We start from the raw sequence: 23,070 nt of genomic DNA, 5'->3' as shown, positions 1-23,070 counted from the left end.
ATCTGTAGAATTAGTATACAGAGAGATCTTGTAGCACCTTTGAGACCCACTGAAAGAAAGAAGTTGGCAGCACCAGCTTTCCTGGACTAAAGTCTACTTTGACAGTACTTGCCCACATGGAAACCATGGGAGAATACTTGCCCATAGAAAGGGGGAACATGGGCAAACGTTAAATGTCTCCCTATGGGCAAGTATTCCCCAATGAGTCAGGATCCTGTATGGCAGGAAGGCACCATCTTATTCTTTCCCTGAGTCGCCCCAGACCCTTTTAAGGCGGAGGCAGCCATGGCAGGCAGGGAGGCAGGATCGGCTTCCGACTCGTATATAGGAGGGGCAGGGCCTGCGCCGCCTCCTCTCGGGGCCTTGCTGCTGCAGCCAACTCCGCGGTCCAGGCCCAAGCCCTGCTCCTCCGTCGCTCGGTCGCTCGGTCGGTCAAAGTAAGCCCAGACCTGGGTCTCCCCTTCAGCGGAGGAGGAGGAAGCTTTGGGGCTGAAAGGGTCGGAGGATAATCTGGAAGCCTGGAGCCATGTGCTCCGTCCAGACGGGAGGAATAACCCGGTTTCGCACCGCTTTAACTCTGTCTGGCTTAAGGCTATGGAATTCTGGGAGTTGGAGTTTGTTCTGGGGCCCAGCTCCGCTCCGCTCTGGGCCCCACAACAAACTCCAACTCCCAGAATTCCATAGCAAAGAGTGAGACAAAGAGTTAAAGCGCTGCCAAACTGGGTTATTCCTCCAGTCTGGACGGAGCTTATATAAGGGACCCGGCCTAGGCCTGGCCTTGTGAGGGAGAAGCCTGGCTCCGGATGGCGAAATGCCGCTTCCCTCCCTGGGCTGGGCCTCCTCCTCCTCCTCCTCGTGGCTGCTGCTGCTGCTGCTAGGCCCCGCTCTCTGCCCCGAGGGCCCCGGGAATGAAGCGCCCGCGCAAACCACGGCCCTCCCCCGGCCTGAGGAGGGCGATGTCTGCCTGCCTGCCTGCCTCTGCGGAGGAGGCGCCTTTCGACAAAGGCCCTGCGGCTGCGGAGGGGAAGGCGGGCATATTGAATAAGATATGAAGCCCCCCCCCCCGTGTTGAATAAGCTCATGGTCTTCATTGAAGAAGATATGAAGCCCTAAGCCCCCCTTCATTGAATAAGCTATGAAGCCCCCCTTAATTGAACAATCCCCCTTTATTGAATAAGTTCAAGGGCTTTATTTAATAAGATACGAATCCCCCCTTTATTGAATAATCTATGAAGCCCCCTTTGTTGAATATGCTCCTAGTCTCTATTGAATAAGCTGTGAAGCCCCTTTATTGAAGAAACCCCTCTTTATTAAGCTATGAAGCCCCTCCTTCATTGAAGGCCCCCTTTGTGACTAAGTCCCTCTTTATTGAATAAGCTATGAAGCCCCCCTTATTGAACAATCCCCCCTTATTGAATAAAGTCATGGTCATTATTGAATAAGCTATGAAACCCTCCTTTATCGAGTAAGCTATGAAAGAACTTAGATTGGAAACTCCAGTAACTGATCCCATCTTAAGCTACCATGAGGAATATTAATTTCATTTTAAAGAGTCAGGACCAGTACGCCAATCTCGCCCTGAAGTCATTTTGTACCCCGTTTTCAGACTAACTGAAAGAAAGAAGCAAGTAGCGTGAGCTTTCCTGGACTTCAGCCTACTTCCTCAGATGCGTGAGGAAGTGGGTGCAAGTCTAGGAAAGCTCATGGAGCTCAGTTAACCATAGTTGGACTGCCATTCTCTGGGCAAAGTGCGGTGGGGGGGCTTTGCCCAGGAAATGGGTTTTATTTGCCCTTGAAATAGTCCAAGTATGGTTTATTGATCCCCATTTTGGGTAGAGAAATCTACAAATCTAATAAGTAGAACAGGCAGCAAATCATTGTTGGGGAGGGTTTTAGGATGAAAGATGCTGATTTATCTGAGGATGTTTAGTAAATCTAGTGCAAAGGGAACTTGTAGCACCTTTGGGACTAACTGAAAGAAAGAACCTGGTAACATGTTGGACTCCATCCATCTGAGGAAGTAGACTGAAGTCTACGAAAGCTCATGCTATCCGCTTTAGTCTCAAAGGTGCTACAAGATCCCTTTGCACTCTGGTTGCCCATACTAACATGGTTTCAATTCTAGTAAATCTAGGTTTGAGCCAGAGGTGGAAATGAAATTTGTTGGGTTCACATTTCCCTGGGGAAACCTCCATTTCTCCATTTCCAAGGCTGGTGACGAGATGGAATACTACTTGGACCCTTTCACATTACACAGCTCTTGCACTACGATTAACTGACATGCTTCCATCCTGTAAGACTCCTGGCTTTTCCAGTTTAGGGATACTCAAGAGTTCTTAGCCGTGGAGAACTAATGCAGTGGTGCTCAGCCATTGGTGTTCTATATCTTTTGGACTTTAGCTTCCAGACTCCTTGAGTATTGACCAATTATTTGGCCTGCACTGGGAGTTGAAGTTCAAACCACTTGGAGGACCAAAAAAAGTTTGAAAACTACTGCAAGGCCTCACCAAATTACAAACTCCAGGATTCCATAGAATGCAAATCAAATTATATGTTGAAAAATACACATTGGTGGGAAGAAATGTATACTTCAGAAAATGTGTGCAGTACAAAATAGACATTAACTCTGCATGGAAAGAAGAAAAAGTCTGATATTGACTCAGGTTGAAACAAAATGTTTGAAATCGGAGAAATGCCACGAGAACAAGACTATCCAGATCTCATCTTAGTTTGAACATAGCAGCCTGGATGACTATATAAGCATGGTAATACTGTATATAGCAACTACCTTGTACTATGGCAGCAGGAATAAGTTCTTACAGAGCTTATCTCACTCATGGTCTTTCTAGGCCAGCCTTGTAAATAATCCTACAGAAGTCATGAGGACTGGACAAAGATTGACAGAGAGTTTTAACCCACATTATCTCTATCCTGTGAGCAAAGGAGAAACGGAAGGCTCCATTCCTTCTGCCTGCCACCCACCAGTGGTCACCGAGCTGGTGTTCAAATAGAGGATATTTCTAGGTGGCATCTGGCAGCCTTCTGTCTCACAGTATCAAACCATTGTGATACAGAGGTGATGTTGTATAGCCCACATATATATGTGTGTGTGTGTGCGCACGCGCGCTTTCAAGTTGCCTGATGGTTTATGGTGACCCCCATGCATTTTATTAGGAATACTCACATGTGGTTTTGCCTATTCCTTTCTCTGAAATATAGCCTACAGCAGCACCTAGTATTTCTTGGTGGTCTCCTATCCAAGTAGTAACCAAGACTGACCCTAGAACAGAATCTGGAACTTTTATTTAGTCCCTTCAGATAGAAAGATAGTTATATAGGCATAGACCAAATTCTTATTGGTAACACAGACAGGCATGGCACTACACATATAGACAATGTGGCATGGATGTATCCAACTGATGATGGCAGGAGCAGAATTCTGCATGTAGAACCATTGCAAATGTCAAATAATGCCGCTAGAGTAGTGTGTCAGTGTGCACTGCATACCCTCTGCATTGTGAAATGCAATAGCTGTGTGCATTCACAATTTATCATAGTATGCTATGATGGCATTCAGTAACATGGACTGTGTAGTGTTATCCTACTGTAATTGTGTCAGGAGGTATTTACCTTTCACTGAGATAATAATGGGTCTTGGCCAGAGGAATATTAAATGGTAATTGTTGTGTGGATCCTAAACACTCAGAGAAGTATTAACATATTGGGGTGCTTTTCCAGATGCCTGAAGAAATCCATCATGGAGAAGAGGAGGCAGAGGTGGAAACTTTTGCCTTCCAGGCAGAAATTGCCCAGCTTATGTCTCTGATCATCAATACCTTCTACTCCAACAAGGAAATCTTTTTGCGAGAGATAATTTCCAATGCCTCTGATGTGAGTATAGTGACCCACAGGCTGGGATCAGGGAGGATGGGCAAGACAAATAACACGTGGAGTGGATTGACTAAATGCATAATTTAAATCATTGCAATAACTCAGGTTTCTTTGTGGCACTTAGTGGTGCATACCATTTAGTTTTCCACTAAAACTTACAATTCAGGCTATGATCCTATTAAAGGCATACCTGATAGCAACCCTCCATTGTACTCTATGGGACTGATTTCTTTACTGGTGATGAATAATTAAAACATGGGTGGGAATCATGCCATTAGACTGAAGGTGTTGATGGACCAATCACAAGTTCCAGCAGCCCAGGCTAGCATCACCAGTGGTGCAAAATCAGGCAACACTCAGAAGGCTGCATGATTTGCACTGTGTGGGAGCCTGTACTTAGTTGGCAATATTGGTGCAGTTTTTCAAGATTTGAAACCCTTCTGCTTTGTTCCAATCCATCCTTACCCCTGAAAGATAAAGTAGCAGCAGTCCAATCTGTCTGCCTATATACATCTTTGTGTAGTCTTTGTCTCTTTAGAGCCAGCTAAGTGCCCAGAACTTTGCATGAGCAAACTGATAGTGATGCTGCTAGGCAGAGCAGCATATTTTCAGAAGTAGAAAATAAATTATTGTCTTTTGTTCACATCAAGTAAATTTGTAATTTGGAAGACTAAGCAGATGAAAGAAGCCTCATAGTTAAAGAGTATAAGAGTACTCTACAACACCTGTTGCAATTTAGTGTAATCTCAGTTATTTATTGCAACCTATAGCTATGGGACTGGGGGACAATGACCTTGTTGGCAGGGGATGTTGGATATTCTAGTCAAACATATCTGGAGAGCACTGGCTTGGGGAAAGCAGTTTTGCAAGGGCAGTGTGGGATGATTCTTATTTGTATACATAAAATAATATTTCCTGCAGCTAGAAGATAGATCTTTGTGCCTGTGATGCTTTGCCAGTCCCTAGACGCCAGTATCAGACCTAGGATTGCAATGTGACATTCATAAATGCTCCATATGATGTGTTGTTAAAAAATTAAACACAATTTTAATTGTAGTTTTAAAACAGTTTAATCACATTTTAATATGATAATCTGACAATATTAAGTTTTAAAATAACAATGTGATATGTGTCATTCCAGTACAAAACCCATAATAATATGGTATTGTGCTATAGTAGTAGTAATTGGCCTCATAAGTATTTTTACTATAATTATTTATGTTGAAATGCAGTCTTTCACTCACTGTGTGTGATTAAAGAACCATTTAATCTGGTTAAAGGTGTCGGCATAGATTTTTACATCAGCTTTATTTTTAAACACACGTAGTCATAGGCACCAGGGAATTGCATCCAGGCAAGTCTTTTGAAGTCCATATTGGAACTTCATAGTTACAACTTAATTTTTCTTTCTGCTGTGCGTAGCACAAAAGGTGAGTGGTCTGACAGAGGAAGAAAAGAATTCTTCATCTTTCCTGTGTTAGCCCCCAGCAGGCTAATGAAACATTCTGTAGCCTAATAGGATTTTTTCAGATTAGTAACTTCTGTGATGTTTTGACAAAGTAATTTCCTTTTCTTTAAATATAGTTAAATATAAAGCAGAATAAAAGTTACCTGGTTTCTCTCAGTGAGTACCTAGTTTCAACAGGTAGCATGATTCTTTAAAAAGTCTGAGATAAAGGATGTTGAGGCAACAGTCCCTCCCTGTTGGTAACAGGTTTGTAGAGCAACTGCCTGTATACCATGTTCAGACATGTACTGCCAGCAATTGTGCCTCTAATGGGTAATAGTCATTAAAGTCTTCACCTTGCATGTATTTGTTGAATCCTCATAAAGTCCTCTAAGCTAATGATACTAGCCGCATCTTTTCTTGCTCCTCTTAACAAAGGCCTGCAAATCTTTAATGTGTAATACAGAAATCTTTATCAGCTACTGTTTCCTATTTCCTAGGGCGTGTTTCTATGGAAGAAGTTTTACAGATCCATGGAAATGAAAGTTTGGTAGGAAAAGTCCCATACTTACTTGTCTTTTTCGCTCTCCTAGGCCCTGGACAAGATCCGCTATGAGAGTTTGACTGATCCCTCCAAACTGGAAAGTGGCAAGGAACTGAAGATAGACATAATCCCCAATCCTCATGACCGTACCCTCACATTGCTGGACACTGGCATTGGGATGACCAAGGCAGATCTTATCAACAATTTGGGCACCATTGCTAAGTCTGATACCAAGGCATTCATGGAAGCCTTGCAGGTGGGTTGTGGCTGAGTTACAACCTGAGGTTTCATGAAAATATAATAGTTCAAAGTGAACAGGCTTACTCTGGATTACAACATTAGAGAGTGTACCCCAATCTAAAGGGGATGCTTGCAATTAAGGCTCATTCCACCATGTTCAAGAAGCAGTGGTGGATGGAAGTTTGATTGTTAAAGGAGACAACAATGGCAAGGTGCATGAAGATTTGGGAGTACCTTGAGTAAGAGAGAGAATAAGCAGCAGGCATGAAAATGGAGGCCTAAGTGACAAAATGGCTGGGGGGGAGGGAATCAGGGAACTGAAGGAAAAATTAGGGCTGTAAACTTTCACCTTTAACTTGGTGGCCAGGGGTGGGTGGGTGAGGAGATAGGAGGCATGCCTGAATTTCATATTCATTTAAAATAACAAGTCACCTATCTTTAATAAAAGTAGTACTGTTTAAAGTACTATGACTGGTAAAATTTATTTATACTAGAGGTTTGCAACTGCCAGGGGGGAAGGTATAAGGCCACATTGGCCCCCTGGGAACTTGGCAGATCACACCCTCTGGAAAAAATACTGGTTTTATGTTCCCTGAGGGGAATGGGAGTCCATTTTTGCATGTCTCTGGGCCATTTCTGGCTCACTTCCTATTGGAAAAAGAGCTGGAAAGGGCTAAAAACAATGTCTCCCCACACTTCTTGGAGTCATCTGACGCAAAAAAAAGGAGGAGGGAGTTAAATGAAGGGTTCCTACTTGCACCTCTGATTTATACAAACAGATATATGCCCCCTGCCAAAGACAAATTAGCATTGTGTATTTATCCTGTATAAGTTGTTCCGATGAGGGGGCAAACAGTTATCCAGCCTGTCACATAAGTTTAACCTTCAAAGCACTGCTTAGCTTTCATTCCCTTACTTTTGAAATTCCACCGGCAACTAACTGCACTTTAATTTTTGTTGTCTTGGGGCAGCATACTTTTCTGGGTACTTCAAACATGGACCTGTATTTCAGTGGGATTTTATTCTGTGTATATATAAAGGCCCTTCTCCTTTCAACATATTTTCCTTCTTTCATTCCCTCTACAGGCTGGTGCAGATATCTCCATGATTGGGCAGTTCGGTGTGGGCTTTTATTCAGCATACCTTGTGGCTGAGAAGGTTGTGGTCATCAGCAAACACAATGATGATGAACAGTATGCCTGGGAGTCATCAGCAGGCGGCTCCTTCACTGTTCGAACAGATCACGGTATGTGAGCATTCATGACTCCAGCTCTCTACTTGCCATCTTCCACAATTCCTGGAGAAAGATAGTGATAAAAAGTCTACAATGATGTTCTTAAGTCAGAAGCAGTGGAAGAATCTGGCAATTCCATGCATAGCCAGATTCTTTTCTAGACAATATTTATACTGTCCCAGCATCTCTGGACTAGGATGACATGTTATTGGTTATAGCACAAGTATTTTTACCCTATTTTTCATCCAAAAAGTTTTTGAAAGCCACATACATACCACGGATATATATAAAAAAGGCCTCCCTTTGCAGGCTTACAGTCTAAAAGTCACAACACAAAAGGAAAAGGGGTTGGTGAAAGAAGAATGGGAAGAATACACAATCATGCACCAATTATTAAATAATAGGAATAATTAAATAATGACCAACTAGAAACTATTCAAGGAGAGGAGGAGCCTAACTGAACTGGTCTTAGCAGAGCTGACAAAATGGCCCTGCTTCCTGGGACACATCCTGATGAAATTGCTGCAGTCTGATGACAGTTGAGAGAGAAGCCTGTCACAGCTGGTCTTTCCTATTATGTGTACATTACACACAGAAATATGACTGTTAGCATTTTGAGATTCAAAACAATAATGTAGACTTCTATATGCCTATTATTTCAATCTTGTTCCCTCCCTCCACCACTCTGTTTCTCTCCCTCTTTCCTCCATTTTCTGGGTAGTTGTTATAATCTCTCACCCCACCCTTAAGCAATAGCTGTTGGCCCATGTCTTCCCGTAGATGGTCAGTACTGTGTCTCTGAAAACAATGGGATGCAGGGTATTTGCCATTAGCTGATTCCATTAGGTTCAACATGACTTAGTCACCTCATACTTTAGCTGGATTGATGTTTTTTGGGAAATGCACATCTCAGAAGCAGGACTACATTTTGCCTATGAGCATTACAATATGCAGGCGGAGAAGGTGCTCTTTTATTAAACTACATCTAAATCATTAAAATTTTATACCATTTTGTCCTGTCTTGATAGTGACCTACGTTTCTTTAGTTCACCTTTTGGAAATTCTGACTTAGGTCTCAACAGAAGCACTCTCTCTGTCATTTTTAATATTAACTTGACTTTTCTTGATATGTTCATGGAACTTGATATTTGGATCAATGGTTCCCATTCTGTAATTTCCCAGATGGACTACAGTTCCCAGAACCCCTTGCTGTCTCTTGCACAGTGCTGTTTGGAGCCCCTGGAAATTTCAGCCCAACAGCATCTGGGGGTCCAAGGTTGGAAGTTCTAGACTTAGGCGGGAACTGTATGGCCCTCCAGATATTGAATTGCAATTCCCAACAATCCTGGCCATTGCCTATGCTGACTAGGGTTACTGAGAGCTGCAGTTCCACAGCATCTGGAGGGCTGCACTTTGCTCACCCTGTCTAGCCTACGTTAGTTCTATCTCTAGTCATGTGTTTTCAGCCCGTCACACTGTTTTTTTTTCTGCTCTGGATTTAGGTGAGCCCATTAGCCGTGGTACCAAAGTGATCTTGCATCTGAAGGAGGATCAGACAGAGTACCTAGAGGAACGCCGCATTAAAGAAGTGGTGAAGAAGCACTCGCAGTTCATCGGCTACCCCATCACCCTCTATGTATGTATATGAGAGTAGCTACTTCATGGGAGTAATTTTAACAGCTACCTTAAGGCATAGTGTGCTAGACGTCTCATAGTCATCCAGGATTGGGCAAAATGCACCTCCCAGCTGTTTGGAACAATAACTCACATCATTCTTAGCAAATACAGCCAATGGTGGGAAATCTTTTGAGTTACAGTATGACAGCATTGGGAGGAGGTGTTTTGCTCATCCCTACCATAGTTTCATAGTACTTTAGGATAGAGGTGTGCATGCCAGGAAAAAAAGTTTTTCCTATTTTTTTCAAATCCTTTTTTCAATCAGTAAAATATGAAGAATTTTTTAAGACAAGATACTTAATCAAAATCCTTTATAAAAGACGAATACTTTTTATGTAGGACTATGAACAATATCAGATCATTACAATCTCTGCTCTTGGTTTCCTTTTCTCATTTTTTTAAATGAAAATGAGTGTGATGCCTACTTGACAGTGGTGAGCTAACAGAGAAAGTAATTTTCTGTTTTGGTAACACTGCTGGTGTCTTCTGGTTTTGTTGGAGGATTTTTTGCTTGTCCTTTAAACTGGAAAAACAGGTTCTTCTGTCATGCAGATGTTCCTTATAGTTTTGGGACCATGTATCTGCATTTGTGACAAAAAATAAAATTAACTTCAATTTGTAACTATATTCAGAATAAACTGCTTTTAATAAGATCTTCCCCCATGGCTTTAAAACTTACAGAAATGTAAATCTCTACCTTTGGATTACTTAGACTGAGATCCATGCAGTTCCACGTTCCTTCCACATTGGAGGGCTGCTGCAATGGCCATTTACTGCCTAGGGAGAGAATGAGAGCATGCTCCCAAGGTTGACCTGCAGGGGGGAGGTTGCTGGCATTGCTTTCCAGAGCTCAGGTGAGTTGCTGGAGATCTGTAAGGGCGCTGCCAGCTGTCTTCTGCTATGGGGCAATACCTGAGTGCTCCCTTCCTGTCCACCCAGCCAGTAAATGACCACTGTAGCAAACTCAGGGTACTTTGAAGCTGCTGGGGAAGTGGAAATAACGTTGGGCAAGCAAGTGTTGAATACCTCTTTTGCAGCATCCCAAAAAACCCTCCAGACTGTACACACAGTGGAGCCTTGCTGTCCGCGGACTTGCCATCTGCAGATTTTGGCATCCATGGATGGCAAAGTACCCTGAGTTTGCTATTGTTGTCCCCAATAGCGGTGCATGCATGTGGCCATGCCGCCTTTAGGGGCAGCCCCCCTCATCCCTAGTGGTGGTGCGTGCACGTGGCATATCACTATTAGGGACAACGAGACTTCAGGTAAGCCCCCATCCCGTTTTCTCTAATGGCAGGATTGCCGCGTGCATGCGCTGCCATTGGGAACCATGAGATTTGAACATCCATGGATTTTGGTCTCTGTGAGGGGTGGAATGGATCCCCCATGAATACCAGGGTCCCACTGTATTTGTAACCTAAGTTTACTTATCCATGTGTCACCAACAAGATCTTAGTAAGCTCTGACCAGCACTCATTTACTGGCATAGGATTGGGTTTATCCAGGTCACCTCTTTGCCTCAGAGCAAGAGAACCTTACTGAAGTTTCTCCATGAGGTACCTCAAGGAACCAAGTGTAAACAAGCAAGGTTCATGTATGGTTCTCAAAGGGTGCTCAACAATGGTTTCTTTTCATTCTGGAGAGAAGTGACCAATGGGGTCTCACAGGGTTTTGTCCTGGGCCCAGTGCTATTCAACATCTTTATCAATGACTTGGATGACAGAATTGGGGGCATATTTATCAAATTTGCAGACAACACCAAATTAGGAGAAGTAGCAAATACCCCAGAGGACAGGATCAAAATTCAGACCAAGGGAAGTAATAGTGCCACTCTTTTCTGCTTTGGTCAGGCCCCACCTACCATACTGTGTCCAGTTCTGGGCACCACAATTTAAAAGGACATTGAGAAATGAGCGTGTCCAAAGGAGGGTGACTAAAATGGTGAAGGGTCTGGTAACCATGTCCTATGAGGAATGATTTAGGGAGCTGGGGGTGTTTAGCCTGGAGAAGAGAAGGTTAAGAGGTGATATGATAGCCCTGTTTAAATACTTGAAGGGATGTCATATTGAGGAGGGAGCAAGCTTGTTTTCTGTTGCTCCAGAGAACAGGACCCGGAACAATTGGATGCAAGCTACAGGAAAAGAGATTCCACCTCAACATTAGGAGGAACTTCCTGACAATAAGGGCTGTTCAACAGTGGAACTCACTCCCTCGGAGTGTAGTGGAGTCTCCTTCCTTGGAGGTCTTTAAGCAGAGGCTGGATGGCCATCTGTCGGGGATGCTTTGATTGTGATTTCCTGCATAGCAGGGGGTTGGACTGGATGGCCCTTGCGGTCTCTTCCAACTCTATGATTCTGTGGTGCCTTGTGTGCTTCCCATAAGATAGTGCTTCCTGTATGATTGAACAGAAGGGAGCAGACCACAGGGTTGTGGTATCTGTTTTTTTCCCCTTTTAATTTGAACCCCTGATCCACCAGTATATGGTGCATGAAATACACCCTTTAAAGATAGTTCTAAATTTGTTTTGAGTCCCAGAAATGAATGGATGTCACAGTTCTTCCATGCAGAGTCTGCTCTTCATTAACTCCCTGGACTTTTTTATTGTTTTGGGAGTATATTTTATATAGTTTTCTAAACTTGTTTTGAGTTACCTTTATCCTTGTTTGAGGAAGAAGGCAGAAGAGAATCGTAGAATCATCGAGTTAGAAGAGACCACAAGGGCCTAAAATGTTTTTAAAAATAAAATAATTCTGGTCAAGGGAGAGTAATTTTGTCATTGCTGTTGTTAATCAGTTGGAAATCCTTGCCATTCCTAATTGTCCTTCCTATCACCACTGTAGAACACTCCTGTAGATTTTATAGCTCTCTAAGCAAAACAGCCCAGCATGTATGCCAACTTGATCAACCTGATATTGTTACTGGATTGAGATGAAGTGGACCAGCACCTGGCAGGATGTGATACTTGGCCTGATTGATATTATGAGTAAAATGGGCATGTCAGACGTAGTCACCCAGTTATAGGTAAAGACCCTGCTCTAGCAACCATTCACAGATAGTGCCCTGAGAGAAGTGCTGGTGTCTTGTGAGACGGGAAGTAAGTAGAGTTTCAGGAAGACATTGACAAACTGGAACATGTCCAGAGTTCGGTAAAGAACCTGGAGAGCAGATTATTTGACCTAAATGCAAGGAGAAACTTCCTAACTATGAGAGTTGTTCAGCAGTAAAACAGGCTGCTTCAGGATGTTTGTGCTAACCACAGATCCTTTAACACTACAGTTATACTGCTATGACTGGCTTGTAGTTTGCTGAGCCATTAGAAATCTCTGGCTGAGAATTTTAAATAATCTTCCCTAAACTGCAGATCCCAGGATTCCACAGGACGGAACCATGGCAGTTAAAATGGAATCATAGTACAGTCAGCTTGTATATTGTACAAGTTTGTAGTATGCCGTTTCAGTTATACACAACTGAAAAAAATATGTTCTTTACAGACATTTTCTTGGTCCTACAGCATGGTTCTATTATGGTATACTTCTGCTGGAAGTTGACCATAGAGCTGCACTGGAGGACCTAGAAATGGCTAGAGAACATTAAGGTAAAGGATGAGTTATTAGTGTATATTCGTTAATATATTTCTCTTATTTTGTTTATGTATTTTGTTAACCGCTTTGGTTTGTGGAAAAGCGGTACATAAATAAAATTTGTTATTATACACAGGCCTACTGTAATATAATTGTGTAGATAGAGCCCTAGCTTTTCAAGATTTGTGACCACTTTCACAATTTCCTTTTCTCTATCCCATTTCACTCTGATCCAACCCTCTCAACAATGTAACTGCATCTATAATACCTGAGACTTGAATATTATACTCCCATCAGTGCATCTAAGAAAATGGGTTGTAAGCCATGAAAGCTCATTCTAAAATAAATACAGTACGTTAATATTAAAAGGTACCTCAGGATTCCTGCCCCCCTATTTTCCACCCTTTTTATACTAAAGTAGATAAATGTGAGTTTTCTTTTTGAAAAGAGCTTGGAGAACATACTTTTGGGACCACAATTCACAAAGTCTGCCAGCTAGCATAGTCAGTGGCTGTGCTGGCTGGTCACTTCTGGATGTTTTAGTCCAAAACAGTAATTTTTCCAGATTCTGTTTAGTTATAGTTATTGCAAGTCCCTTCCTGCAGCTTGCCTAGAATATGCTTGGGCCCTGAGATACCTTGATTCTCAAACATTTGTTCTTATGGGATAACAGTAGCAAGCTTTTTTAACCTCTACAGTTGGAGAAGGAGCGTGAGAAGGAAATCAGTGATGATGAGGCAGATGAGGAAAAGACAGAAAAGGAAGATGAAGAGGCAGCACCCAAGGATGAGGAGAAACCTAAGATTGAAGATGTAGGCTCAGATGAGGAGGAGGAAGGGGGCAAAGCCAAGAAGAAGACCAAGAAGATCAAGGAGAAGTACATTGACCAGGAGGAACTAAACAAAACCAAGCCCATCTGGACCCGCAACCCAGATGACATCACTCAGGAAGAGTATGGCGAATTCTACAAGAGCCTCACTAATGATTGGGAGGACCACCTGGCTGTCAAGGTGAGAATTCAGAGGGTGTTGGGAAGACACATATTACACCTCTCAGATCTTTCTTGGCCTCTGTATTGGAAAAAGGCCCATCAGATCTGCATAAGTGACCAAACTGCTGCTAAGTATGTTAACTGAGAATTAGAGCTGTCTTTGAAAGAAACAACTTGCAACTCCCTAGTGTGATATATTTCCCACTTGTGTTGCTAGGCTTCTTTAGAATTGTTGTGCCTGGCCCAGCGTACCTAGCTGGGTACAGGTATAGTAGTGTGCATTGGCCTGTGTGTTTGCCTGCCATGTGTTGACTGCTGAATTTCTTCTGTTGTGCAGCTGTCAGACACCCGGGAGGGGGGCTTAATTTTTTCCTTCAGTTACACTGCAAAGCATTGGCAGTTTTTTCTAATTCCTGGGTATAATGGTTATCATGTAGATTAAAAGCAATCATCTGGGTATATGATTGAGTGATTCCATGCTGGCAAAAGATTGTCTCCATCTCCAAATTTGTGATGGATTGAAACTGGGAAGATGCAGCTTCTCTGGTCTCTGTCGAGCTGAGTGTTGCTTCAGAATTCCTAAAGGTAGTGAAACTCAGGACCTTGGGCTTAATCGGACCCTCCTTGGACTTTACAGAATGCTTCAATCATTGGTGGCTACTTAGATTTTGTATAGAATTTTTCCATCTGGTTCAGAAGGCTCTTCTACTTAGTTACTGAAAGCAAGAACCTTAAGATAAAATATGCTAGTATAGTGGATCTCACCCTTTTGCCTTGGGCCAAGCCAATACTGGAATGTAGCCCTGAGGCCGCCTCTGAAATTGAATTTGGTCCTAGGGATGAAAGAGCTTTCCCTCTTGTGCCTTTTCACACTACATAATTATAGCACTATGATTCCACTTTAATTGTTATGCTTTCATCCTGGGGATTCCTGGGATTTGTAATTTGAGGATGGGATATTTAGAATTCTCAGCCTGAAAACTCTAGTGCCTCACCAGACTACAAGCCTCAGGATTCCAGAAGATGCAATCATGACAGTTAAAGTGAAATCATAATGCTATAATGGTGTGTAAAAGGGACCTTTGTCTTAACAGAATAGGATGAGCTGTGATGTTTCTGCTAGGCTACAGGGAATACTAGCATGAAGGCTATGAAGGTATTTGGTAACCTGACAGTTTCTACTATAAATTACTTTCCTGCCCAGGCAAAAAGTCCCTTCTGATAAGCTTTGCTGGCTGTCTTGGAAGGGACACGCGTGTTCTCACAAATTGAGCTCATCCAAATGCTCACTTGCTTATCTCATCCTTCCATACTCCCAAACAGCATTTCTCAGTGGAAGGACAACTGGAATTCCGTGCACTTCTCTTCATCCCACGCCGGGCCCCATTTGACCTCTTTGAGAACAAGAAGAAGAAGAACAACATCAAGCTGTATGTCAGGCGCGTCTTCATTATGGACAGCTGTGATGAACTCATTCCAGAATACTTGAGTAAGCTTTCCTTCTGCTCCTACCCTACCCATTAAAATAGAAGGTTGTTTTCTTTTCCCCTTTCTTTGACTCAGACCTCCTGTGACAGGATCCAAGTAGAATTACTTAGGCGGGTTACAGACCGCCAGAAAGTACGCGACAAGTACGTACTAGGGTTAGGAAGGGGCAGTGCTTCCGCACCCCCTAACCCTAGTACACGCTCCGTGCGCACAAAATGGCAGTGGCTGTTCCACACAACCGCCGCCATGATTACGTCACGACCGCGCCGCCTCCACACGAGGCGGCGTGGTTGTGACGTATTGAGGCCGCACCATGGCGCATAGTGCGCCTTTTCTCCAGCCCCGGAAAGAGCGCGATTTCCGCGCTCCTTTCTCGCAGCGTCTGGGAGACTCACAGTGTGGCAGCTGCAGCTCCCGGATGCTGCAAGCGGTGGCAGTGGGAGAGCGCCGCTTTTCGGCGGTATGTAACCCGCCTTAGGGTGGGATTCTAACCAAGAAGGAAAGTAGACCACCACAGGTCATATAAAACCAACACTGTCAGGCTGCTACCTGGTTTTAATTGTGCACCCATAGATCATACCTACTCATGTGCTAAATCTTACCTTAACCACTTCCTGTTGTGTATTAAGTTTGTCCATCTGTCTGGCTTTCTCTGTTCATTTGGCTTCTGCAGTTCAAATCACGTAAGGAGGTGGTGTACTGTTCAAAATGCCAGCAGAATAAATTGCTCCAGATGAACTAAACACTCCAAGGACCCCAGGGGAAAACCAAAGCCTTTCTCCAAGCTTTTAACCATTGTGATTGTTGAGGACGTGGCAGGATTCTTTCCAGTCAGGCATTGTGTCTGAGCAAAACTCAGTTCTGTGAAATGCACTTTTGAGAAGAGGGAGATTCCTTGCATGGTGTGCCTACACATTGGCCTGGCTGTCATCCTCAGATCACTAGCTGAGAATAAGCAATATTAATAGTTCATCCTTATTCAAATTACATCAGCTGCCCTGGCTCACTTTCATGTCTTTATCTTGTGCTTTCAGATTTCATCAGGGGTGTGGTGGACTCAGAGGACCTGCCTCTGAACATTTCCCGTGAGATGTTGCAGCAGAGCAAAATTCTCAAAGTGATTCGTAAGAACATTGTCAAGAAATGCCTGGAACTCTTTACTGAGCTGGCAGAAGACAAAGAGAACTACAAGAAGTTCTATGAAGCCTTCTCCAAAAATCTTAAGGTGAGAGTTGGCCAACCCCACCTGGGACTATGGTGCAAGTTGGACAATCCAACACAACATGCAGTAAAATTTTTTGTTCCTGGCTTCTTGAACTTCTGCAGTATTGGCTTTTTGTGAATTCTTTGAATTAGTATTGATTTCTTTTCCTTTTTAAAAAAAATGTAGCCCTTAGGATTCACCAAAGGATAGAAAACCTATAGACCATAAAGCATCTGCTCATAAAAGTAAATTGAGACTAAAAGTAAGGTTTAAAAATGTTACATTTGGTTAATCAAATACTGAAGGCCCATTTCCCACCTAATCACAGAATAAAAAAATGAAGGTATTTATGTTAGCTCCCAAAAAAGTAGAATGAGACTAAGCAATAATTTCAGGTCATCAGAAATTTTGATCCTCAGCAGTCTCAGCATCTTTTGTTTTTCACGTTCAGAACTTTTATAAGTGTGATGGACCCATTTATGGCTTCATGTGGTCTTCAGAGGATTTCAGAGCTGGGACTGCCAGTTCTTGTATGCTCCTCCTTGTATGGCAAATGACTATACTGGATGAAGCATTCTGGGAATTCTTGATCACAAAAGTAACTTTTCCAAACTTGAGAGATATTCAGACAGCAACATGGGAAAGACTTAATCCTTCTGTATTGCTGGGGATCCAGTTGAAGGTGATCACTATGTAAGTCATGTCCCATCCTCTTGTGGGAAGTTTTATCATTTTTTTATTATTCTAAACCTAACAACAAGACAGGTCTCTGTGTAAAAATAACTTTATTAGTTTATTTAGAGGGGACAAGTTAGATCTTTTCAGAAGATTTTGGGTACATTTGAAGTTCTCTAAGACTCCTTCCTTTCATATTTAAAGTAAAAATTACATTCACAGATTGAGGTCTATCCTTTTATTTTGGAGAGATTCAATCCATTGAGAGTAGAACTGCCATCCTGTGTGAATGTAATTCCAAACATATACTTGCAAAATAATTAAATGTCTCGCCCTCAGCTGGGGATCCACGAGGACTCTGCAAACAGGAAGCGCCTGTCAGAGCTGTTGCGCTACCACACTTCTCACACAGGAGATGAGATGAATTCCCTCTCGGAGTATGTGTCGCGCATGAAAGACAATCAGAAGAGCATCTATTACATCACAGGTAAGTGACATTTCATCACCCAGACAGAGCCAGAATGCTATTAGGGACATTTGTGTAAATCATACTACACACAGAAGACCAAAAGGTCACCACTGCACAACAGACATGTTCTACTGATAACAGCAGAAGTGAAGTCATGCAGACAGCCTGTTCATCTGTGTCTTGTCTTTGCAAGTGTGCACTGGGCTATCTTTGGGTTTTCTTGGTAAGATTTGCTCAGAGAAGGTTTGCCTTTGCTGCCTTCTAAGGCTGAGAAAGTGTGACTTGTAACCTTGGTCCCTGCTTGTCCAGTGTTATTGGATATGTTTCAGTTTCTGCAACCTGAAGATGTGAACAGAATCTTTGGAGAGGTTAGAGCTACCATGTGCACATTGGACCCATACCTATTTTGGCTGTTGAAAGCAGCTTGAAGGGGACTGGCCAATTGGTTAAGGGGAGTAGTGAATGCCTCATGATAGCAGGGCAGGTTTCCAGCTTGTCTTAAAGAGGCTGTGGTGACCACTACAGGAAAAATCTTCCCTAGATCCCACCAGATAGAAGAACTGTTAGCCAGTCTCAAATATTCCATGTTTAAGTAAAGTATTGGAGCATGTGGTGGCTTCCCAGCTCCAGGGATTCCTGGATGAAATGGATTGTCTAGATCCACTTCAGCCTGACTTCAAACCTGGCTATGGGACAGAAGACAATTTTGGTTGCCTTAGTAGATGACTTACACAGGGTATTGGATGGGGGAGTGTTTCCCTGTTGGTTCTACTGGACTTTTCATGCTTTCTATACCATCAACCATGGTGTCCTTCTGGATTGCCTCTCTGGGATGGGGTTTAGGGGCACTATTTTACAGTGGCCCCATTCCTTCTCAGAGGGGCAGACCCAGAAGGTGGGGGGGACACCTGTTTGACACCCTGGTCACTAGACTGTGGTGTCCCTCAGGGCTTGGTTCTGTCCCCCATGCTGTTCAATATCCACATGAAAGTTCTGGAAAAGCTCATCTGGAGCTTCGGGGTTCAGTATGATCACTATGCTGATGACACCCAACTCTATCTTTCCTTTGCATCTGATACCAAGCAAGCTGTTTTCTGTACTAAACTAGCGTCTGTTGTCAGCAATAGACTGGATGAGGATGAACAAATTGAAACTTAATCCAGACAAGGCAGAGGTCTTGCTAGACAGACAGAAGGCAGATCAGGGAATATGGATTCAGCCTGTGTTGGATGTGGTTATCCTTCCCCCTGAAATCTCAGGTTCACAGCTTGGGTGTCCTCCTGGATTCAAATCCAAGCCTGGATGTCTAGGCTTTGGCTGTGGACAGAAGCTCATTTGCTCAGTTAAAACTAGTGAGCCAGCTGCACCTGTTCCTTCAGAAGTCAGATCTGGCTACAGTGATGCATGTTTTGATTACAACCCATTTGGACTACTTTAATGCACTCTGAAATTTGCTCTGTAATGAGAGTCAGCATGGTGCAGTGGTTTGAGTATTGGACTACAACTCTGGAGACCAGGGTTCGATTCCCAGCTTGGCCATGAAACCCAGCAGGTGACCTTGACCAAGTCACATCCTCTCAGCCTCAGGGGAAGGCAAGCCTCCTCTGAACAAATCTTGCCAAGAAAACCCCATGATAGGTTTGCCTTAGGGTCACCATAAATTGGAAATTACTTGAAGGCTGTTAGTTACTTGGCTTCTCCTAGCTTGGTGTCACCCTCTGGCTAGAATCCTGCTGGTCCCTGATGCTGGTGTAATCTCCAGTTCTGTCAGTGACTTTGGGAGGAGTTGGGAGGCAACACCATTGTTCTGTGTGCCTTGTAGCAGTATGAGAGATCTCAGAGGCAGTTCCATTCCCCCAGCCACTGTTTGGTTGCAGAGATGTACTTGGGCACATTTCATCCATGAATGCTCGGGGAGGTAGGGGCAGCCTTTCAGTGGAGGTGGAAGCTGCTCTGTCTTCTCAGCATTCCCAAAATTGGCTAGAAAAGGTTAGATACTCCCTAGAGGACAGCATTGTACTTATGATTCCTTCTGGTTTCTGTTTCACACCCAGTGGGGAAATGGTGCAGCAACAGCCTTGTGCTGTCAGCAGACCCTGTATTCATTTAGTCAAAAAATTCCTCTAGGTCTTTTTGGCCCTTAAATGTGATTGAGGTAGGATGAGGGCTTTTAATTAAAGGAGAAGAGGGGTCAGTAATCATAACTGCAAAAACCTAACCCAAGAAGCTATCAACAATTTTAATCAAGTGGGGAAGAATTTAAAAAATTTCATGAGGGCTTATAATCACTTTCTTCTTCCAAAACAATAACAGCTCTCTAGGTGTCTTGGGCTGCCCCTGTACTTAAGTAAGGGCTTTAACTTGTTGGAAGTAGTGTACCAATTTGAGGACCTCTTGAAGTCCATTATTGAAGCTCATGTTTTTAACTGCACAACTAAGAAATTCAGATTTTGGAGTAGTTGGGGGTTTTGCAATTTTTTTTAATATTTCAGGCTTAGCAACGTTGTGGACCTGAAACATTTCTCCCATAAATGCAGTGTTAATATCTTGTGTGGAGTTGCACCTAGAACTTGTTGGAAGTCCTGATAACAGTTAGATGTTAGCTACTCTGAAAATTCTTCCATTTCAGGTGAGAGCAAGGAGCAGGTGGCCAACTCTGCCTTTGTGGAGCGTGTGAGGAAACGTGGTTTTGAGGTGGTGTACATGACAGAGCCCATTGATGAGTACAGCGTTCAACAACTGAAGGAATTTGATGGAAAGACCTTAGTGTCTGTCACCAAGGAAGGTCTGGAGCTGCCTGAAGATGAGGATGAGAAGAAGAAAATGGAGGAGAGCAAAGCCAAATTTGAAAACCTTTGCAAGCTGATGAAGGAAATCCTAGAGAAGAAAGTTGAGAAGGTGAGCTTGTCATGTGGTGGTCTTGTTTTGCCTATTTAAATGGCTGAGAGCACACCCTATTCCCGTCATGCACTTGTATCAGAGCCCCACGAATTCATGTTTAATTTTTTTCAATGTGTTTCTAGGTCACAGTCTCAAATCGGTTGGTCTCTTCCCCTTGCTGTATTGTCACCAGCACCTATGGCTGGACAGCCAACATGGAGCGTATCATGAAGGCTCAGGCCTTGCGTGACAACTCCACCATGGGCTACATGATGGCTAAGAAACACCTGGAGATCAATCCTGACCATCCCATTGTAGAGACTCTGCGTCAGAAGGCTGATGTGGACAAGAATGACAAGGCTGTCAAGGACCTGGTAGTACTACTCTTTGAGACAGCACTGCTTTCTTCTGGCTTCTCCCTAGAAGATCCACAGACTCACTCCAACCGTATCTATAGGATGATCAAGCTGGGACTAGGTGAGTTAGTGGGAGATGAGGCACATCAATGATTGAAAAATGACATCTTCTGCCATGAAGGACTTGGCAAATGCAAAATGTTTTACAAGAATCATGAGTTTGATCCTACTCATTTATTCCTAGAGCTTTTAAAACAGCACATCATTGGCTTGAAGTGAGATTAGACTGACTTCCGCCCCCCCCCCCCCCAAAGTCTGCTGTCCATTCTAATGTGCCCTCACTCTTATAGCATAAAAATGGAGCCTGTCCTGGAAAAGGCAGGGACAACAATATGGGTTGCATCACCTGTTTTGGTGAATTTTAGCGCAAAAGGAAGGGTCTGTAAGTCACATAGTGAATCATGTGACTTCAGATGTTATTGGACTACAACTGCCAGCAGGCCTAGTCAACACAGCCAATGTTGAGATGCTGGGAGCAGCAGTTCTTCAGCAGCTGGAGGGCTACATAATTCCCACCTTTGGTCTTGGGTCACATTGGCTGTGAGTAGAGTACTTGCATCTGGCCCAAAGTACTGACTTATAGCTTCTGACCAGAATTGTTTTGGTCACTTGCATTAACTGGACATATGTTCCATAAATACTTTTTTCTGGAAGTATTCAGGATTTCCTTATGCAGTAGTTTTTTACTGGCTGTCAGACAGCATTAAGTGCTCCTCTTTCCCGTCCTAAATGCCCCATTGAATTGCCATGGCAGTGAAAACGCTTTTGTGTTACCACATGGCTAACTTCTTCACCCTCCCAGATCCTCTCTACACATAAGTATATTGGTGGAACGTCACACTTTGCCAGCTCTAAACAGCATATCAAGAAAATTCCAGTCATCAATGTAGGTACACAGATTTCTGGGAAGCAAACATAGGCCAAAATCTTATGCGACAATGGCAAAAAAGGCTGCTTGTAGCCAGCAGTTTTTGTCTGTCTTCCCCCATCACCATTTCACAATTATGGGGAAAAGTGCAGCCACTGATGTGCACCAGCAGGATTTCAGCTGTATATTCACTTAGAGGATCCCAACCCAGGGTTAGATCCCACTTTTGATCATACAGTAAATTTGTCACAGTATTCTCAACCCTCTTCTTTGTGCCCTTACCTGCTGGCCCACATCTTGCAAGACCAATCCACCTTTACAAGTTTCCACTATTGCTGAAGGGATACTATCAAATACTATCTCCCTGTGATGCCTCCTTAAAAGGCAGTTAAGTCACAGTGGCTGGCCCTTCCACAGTTACTGCCATGTCCATGACCCATCAGACTGGTTTTTGAATCATGGAATGCCTAGAACTGACTTGTCACTCCACAATTCTTTCACCCTAGGGATTGATGAAGATGAAGTGGCTACTGAAGAGCCCGGTGCTGCTGTCTCTGAAGAGATCCCTCCACTGGAGGGTGATGAGGATGCCTCACGCATGGAAGAGGTGGATTAAAGAGGGCGATGGCCTTTCTCTGGCCTGCCCCTATCCTTCCCTTGTACCGTTGCCTTGCTCAGGAAGCCTGGCTCCAGCAGTGCCAGTGGCATGCCTCAGTACAGTTTCTCACTGCTCTGTGTAGCTGTAGCCAGTGTTGCAAGGGGCCCCACACCTATCTGGTCTGTCTTTCTGCTTGTTTAGGAAATGCTGCTTTTGGGGAAAGGGACCAGTCCACTGGTTTTAGTTTTCTCCCTCACTACCTGTTGGGAGGTTTTTAAATCCTATTTCTGCTGGACCACTAGGGATCCATCCCATGGTATCTGAGGTGGGGAAACACAGCAAACAATCTTCCCAGTAATAGAGCAGTGACGTGACTTGTCTCCATCCCTTGCTGCTGCCCTTTGTCTTCAGAACAGGGACATGTAATCCTGTTGGCTGTTTGTATTTGGTTTTGTTTTACTGGAATTAAAACAAAGAATGTGGTTTACAATGAAGCAGTAGTGGTGGACTTCTTTTTTGATACAGTCCAGGGACCCAGTTGAGTGACATTCTGCAAATGACATATGCAAGCACAGGTTTAGCTTAAGCCTGCATATGTTTTCTAAAATGATTGCAAGCCAGAATTCTCTTCTTTCCTCATGCTAAGAAACCCAACCCTCAACAACCCACTTTCCTTCTGTGGCTCAGATGTGGCCAGTGGAGAGTTTGAGATGGCTGAAAAGTGTCTGGCTGTGTGACTGTAGCTGGATGTACAATGCTGTAGGCATCATGGAAGCAGTGGGAGATGATGTCATTGTACATCTAGCTGTAGTTTGCATAGCTTTTCAACTGTTCTCTGCTCTTCACTGGCTGCTACATGGCCATCAA

At 43.5% G+C, this 23,070-nt stretch overlaps 1 protein-coding gene across 1 annotated transcript; it reads left to right on the top strand.

Annotated features, from left to right (window-relative positions):
• The first annotated feature begins 334 nt into the window (after window positions 1-334).
• On the top strand, window positions 335-22,697 carry HSP90AB1 (heat shock protein 90 alpha family class B member 1). Its single transcript, XM_089529627.1, has 12 exons — window positions 335-437; window positions 3,739-3,891; window positions 5,932-6,138; window positions 7,209-7,368; window positions 8,859-8,992; window positions 13,313-13,624; window positions 14,929-15,094; window positions 16,128-16,318; window positions 17,312-17,459; window positions 20,071-20,339; window positions 20,465-20,798; window positions 22,112-22,697. The coding sequence occupies exons 2-12, from the start codon at window positions 3,739-3,741 to the stop codon at window positions 22,219-22,221; spliced, it is 2,184 nt and encodes a 727-aa protein (XP_089385753.1). The 5' UTR covers window positions 335-437; the 3' UTR covers window positions 22,222-22,697.
• Window positions 22,698-23,070: the final 373 nt, after the last annotated feature.

The sequence above is a fragment of the Sceloporus occidentalis genome, unplaced genomic scaffold (assembly GCF_023333645.1).
Source record: "Sceloporus occidentalis isolate IW3139 unplaced genomic scaffold, rSceOcc1.0.p SCAF_6, whole genome shotgun sequence".
Classification (NCBI taxonomy): Eukaryota; Metazoa; Chordata; class Lepidosauria; order Squamata; family Phrynosomatidae; genus Sceloporus; species Sceloporus occidentalis.
Note: the sequence above shows the minus strand (reverse complement) of the source record. Positions and strands in the feature narration are given on the sequence as shown.

What these genes read in the sequence shown, in the direction of transcription:
- HSP90AB1 (XM_089529627.1), top strand. Translation starts at nt 3,739, where the DNA reads ATGCCTGAAGAAATCCATCATGGAGAAGAGGAGGCAGAGGTGGAAACT. An exon ending in TAGAGAAGAAAGTTGAGAAG is followed by an intron (nt 20,340 to 20,464) that starts GTGAGCTTGTCA and finishes ATGTGTTTCTAG; the next exon opens with GTCACAGTCTCAAATCGGTT. An exon ending in GATGATCAAGCTGGGACTAG is followed by an intron (nt 20,799 to 22,111) that starts GTGAGTTAGTGG and finishes CTTTCACCCTAG; the next exon opens with GGATTGATGAAGATGAAGTG.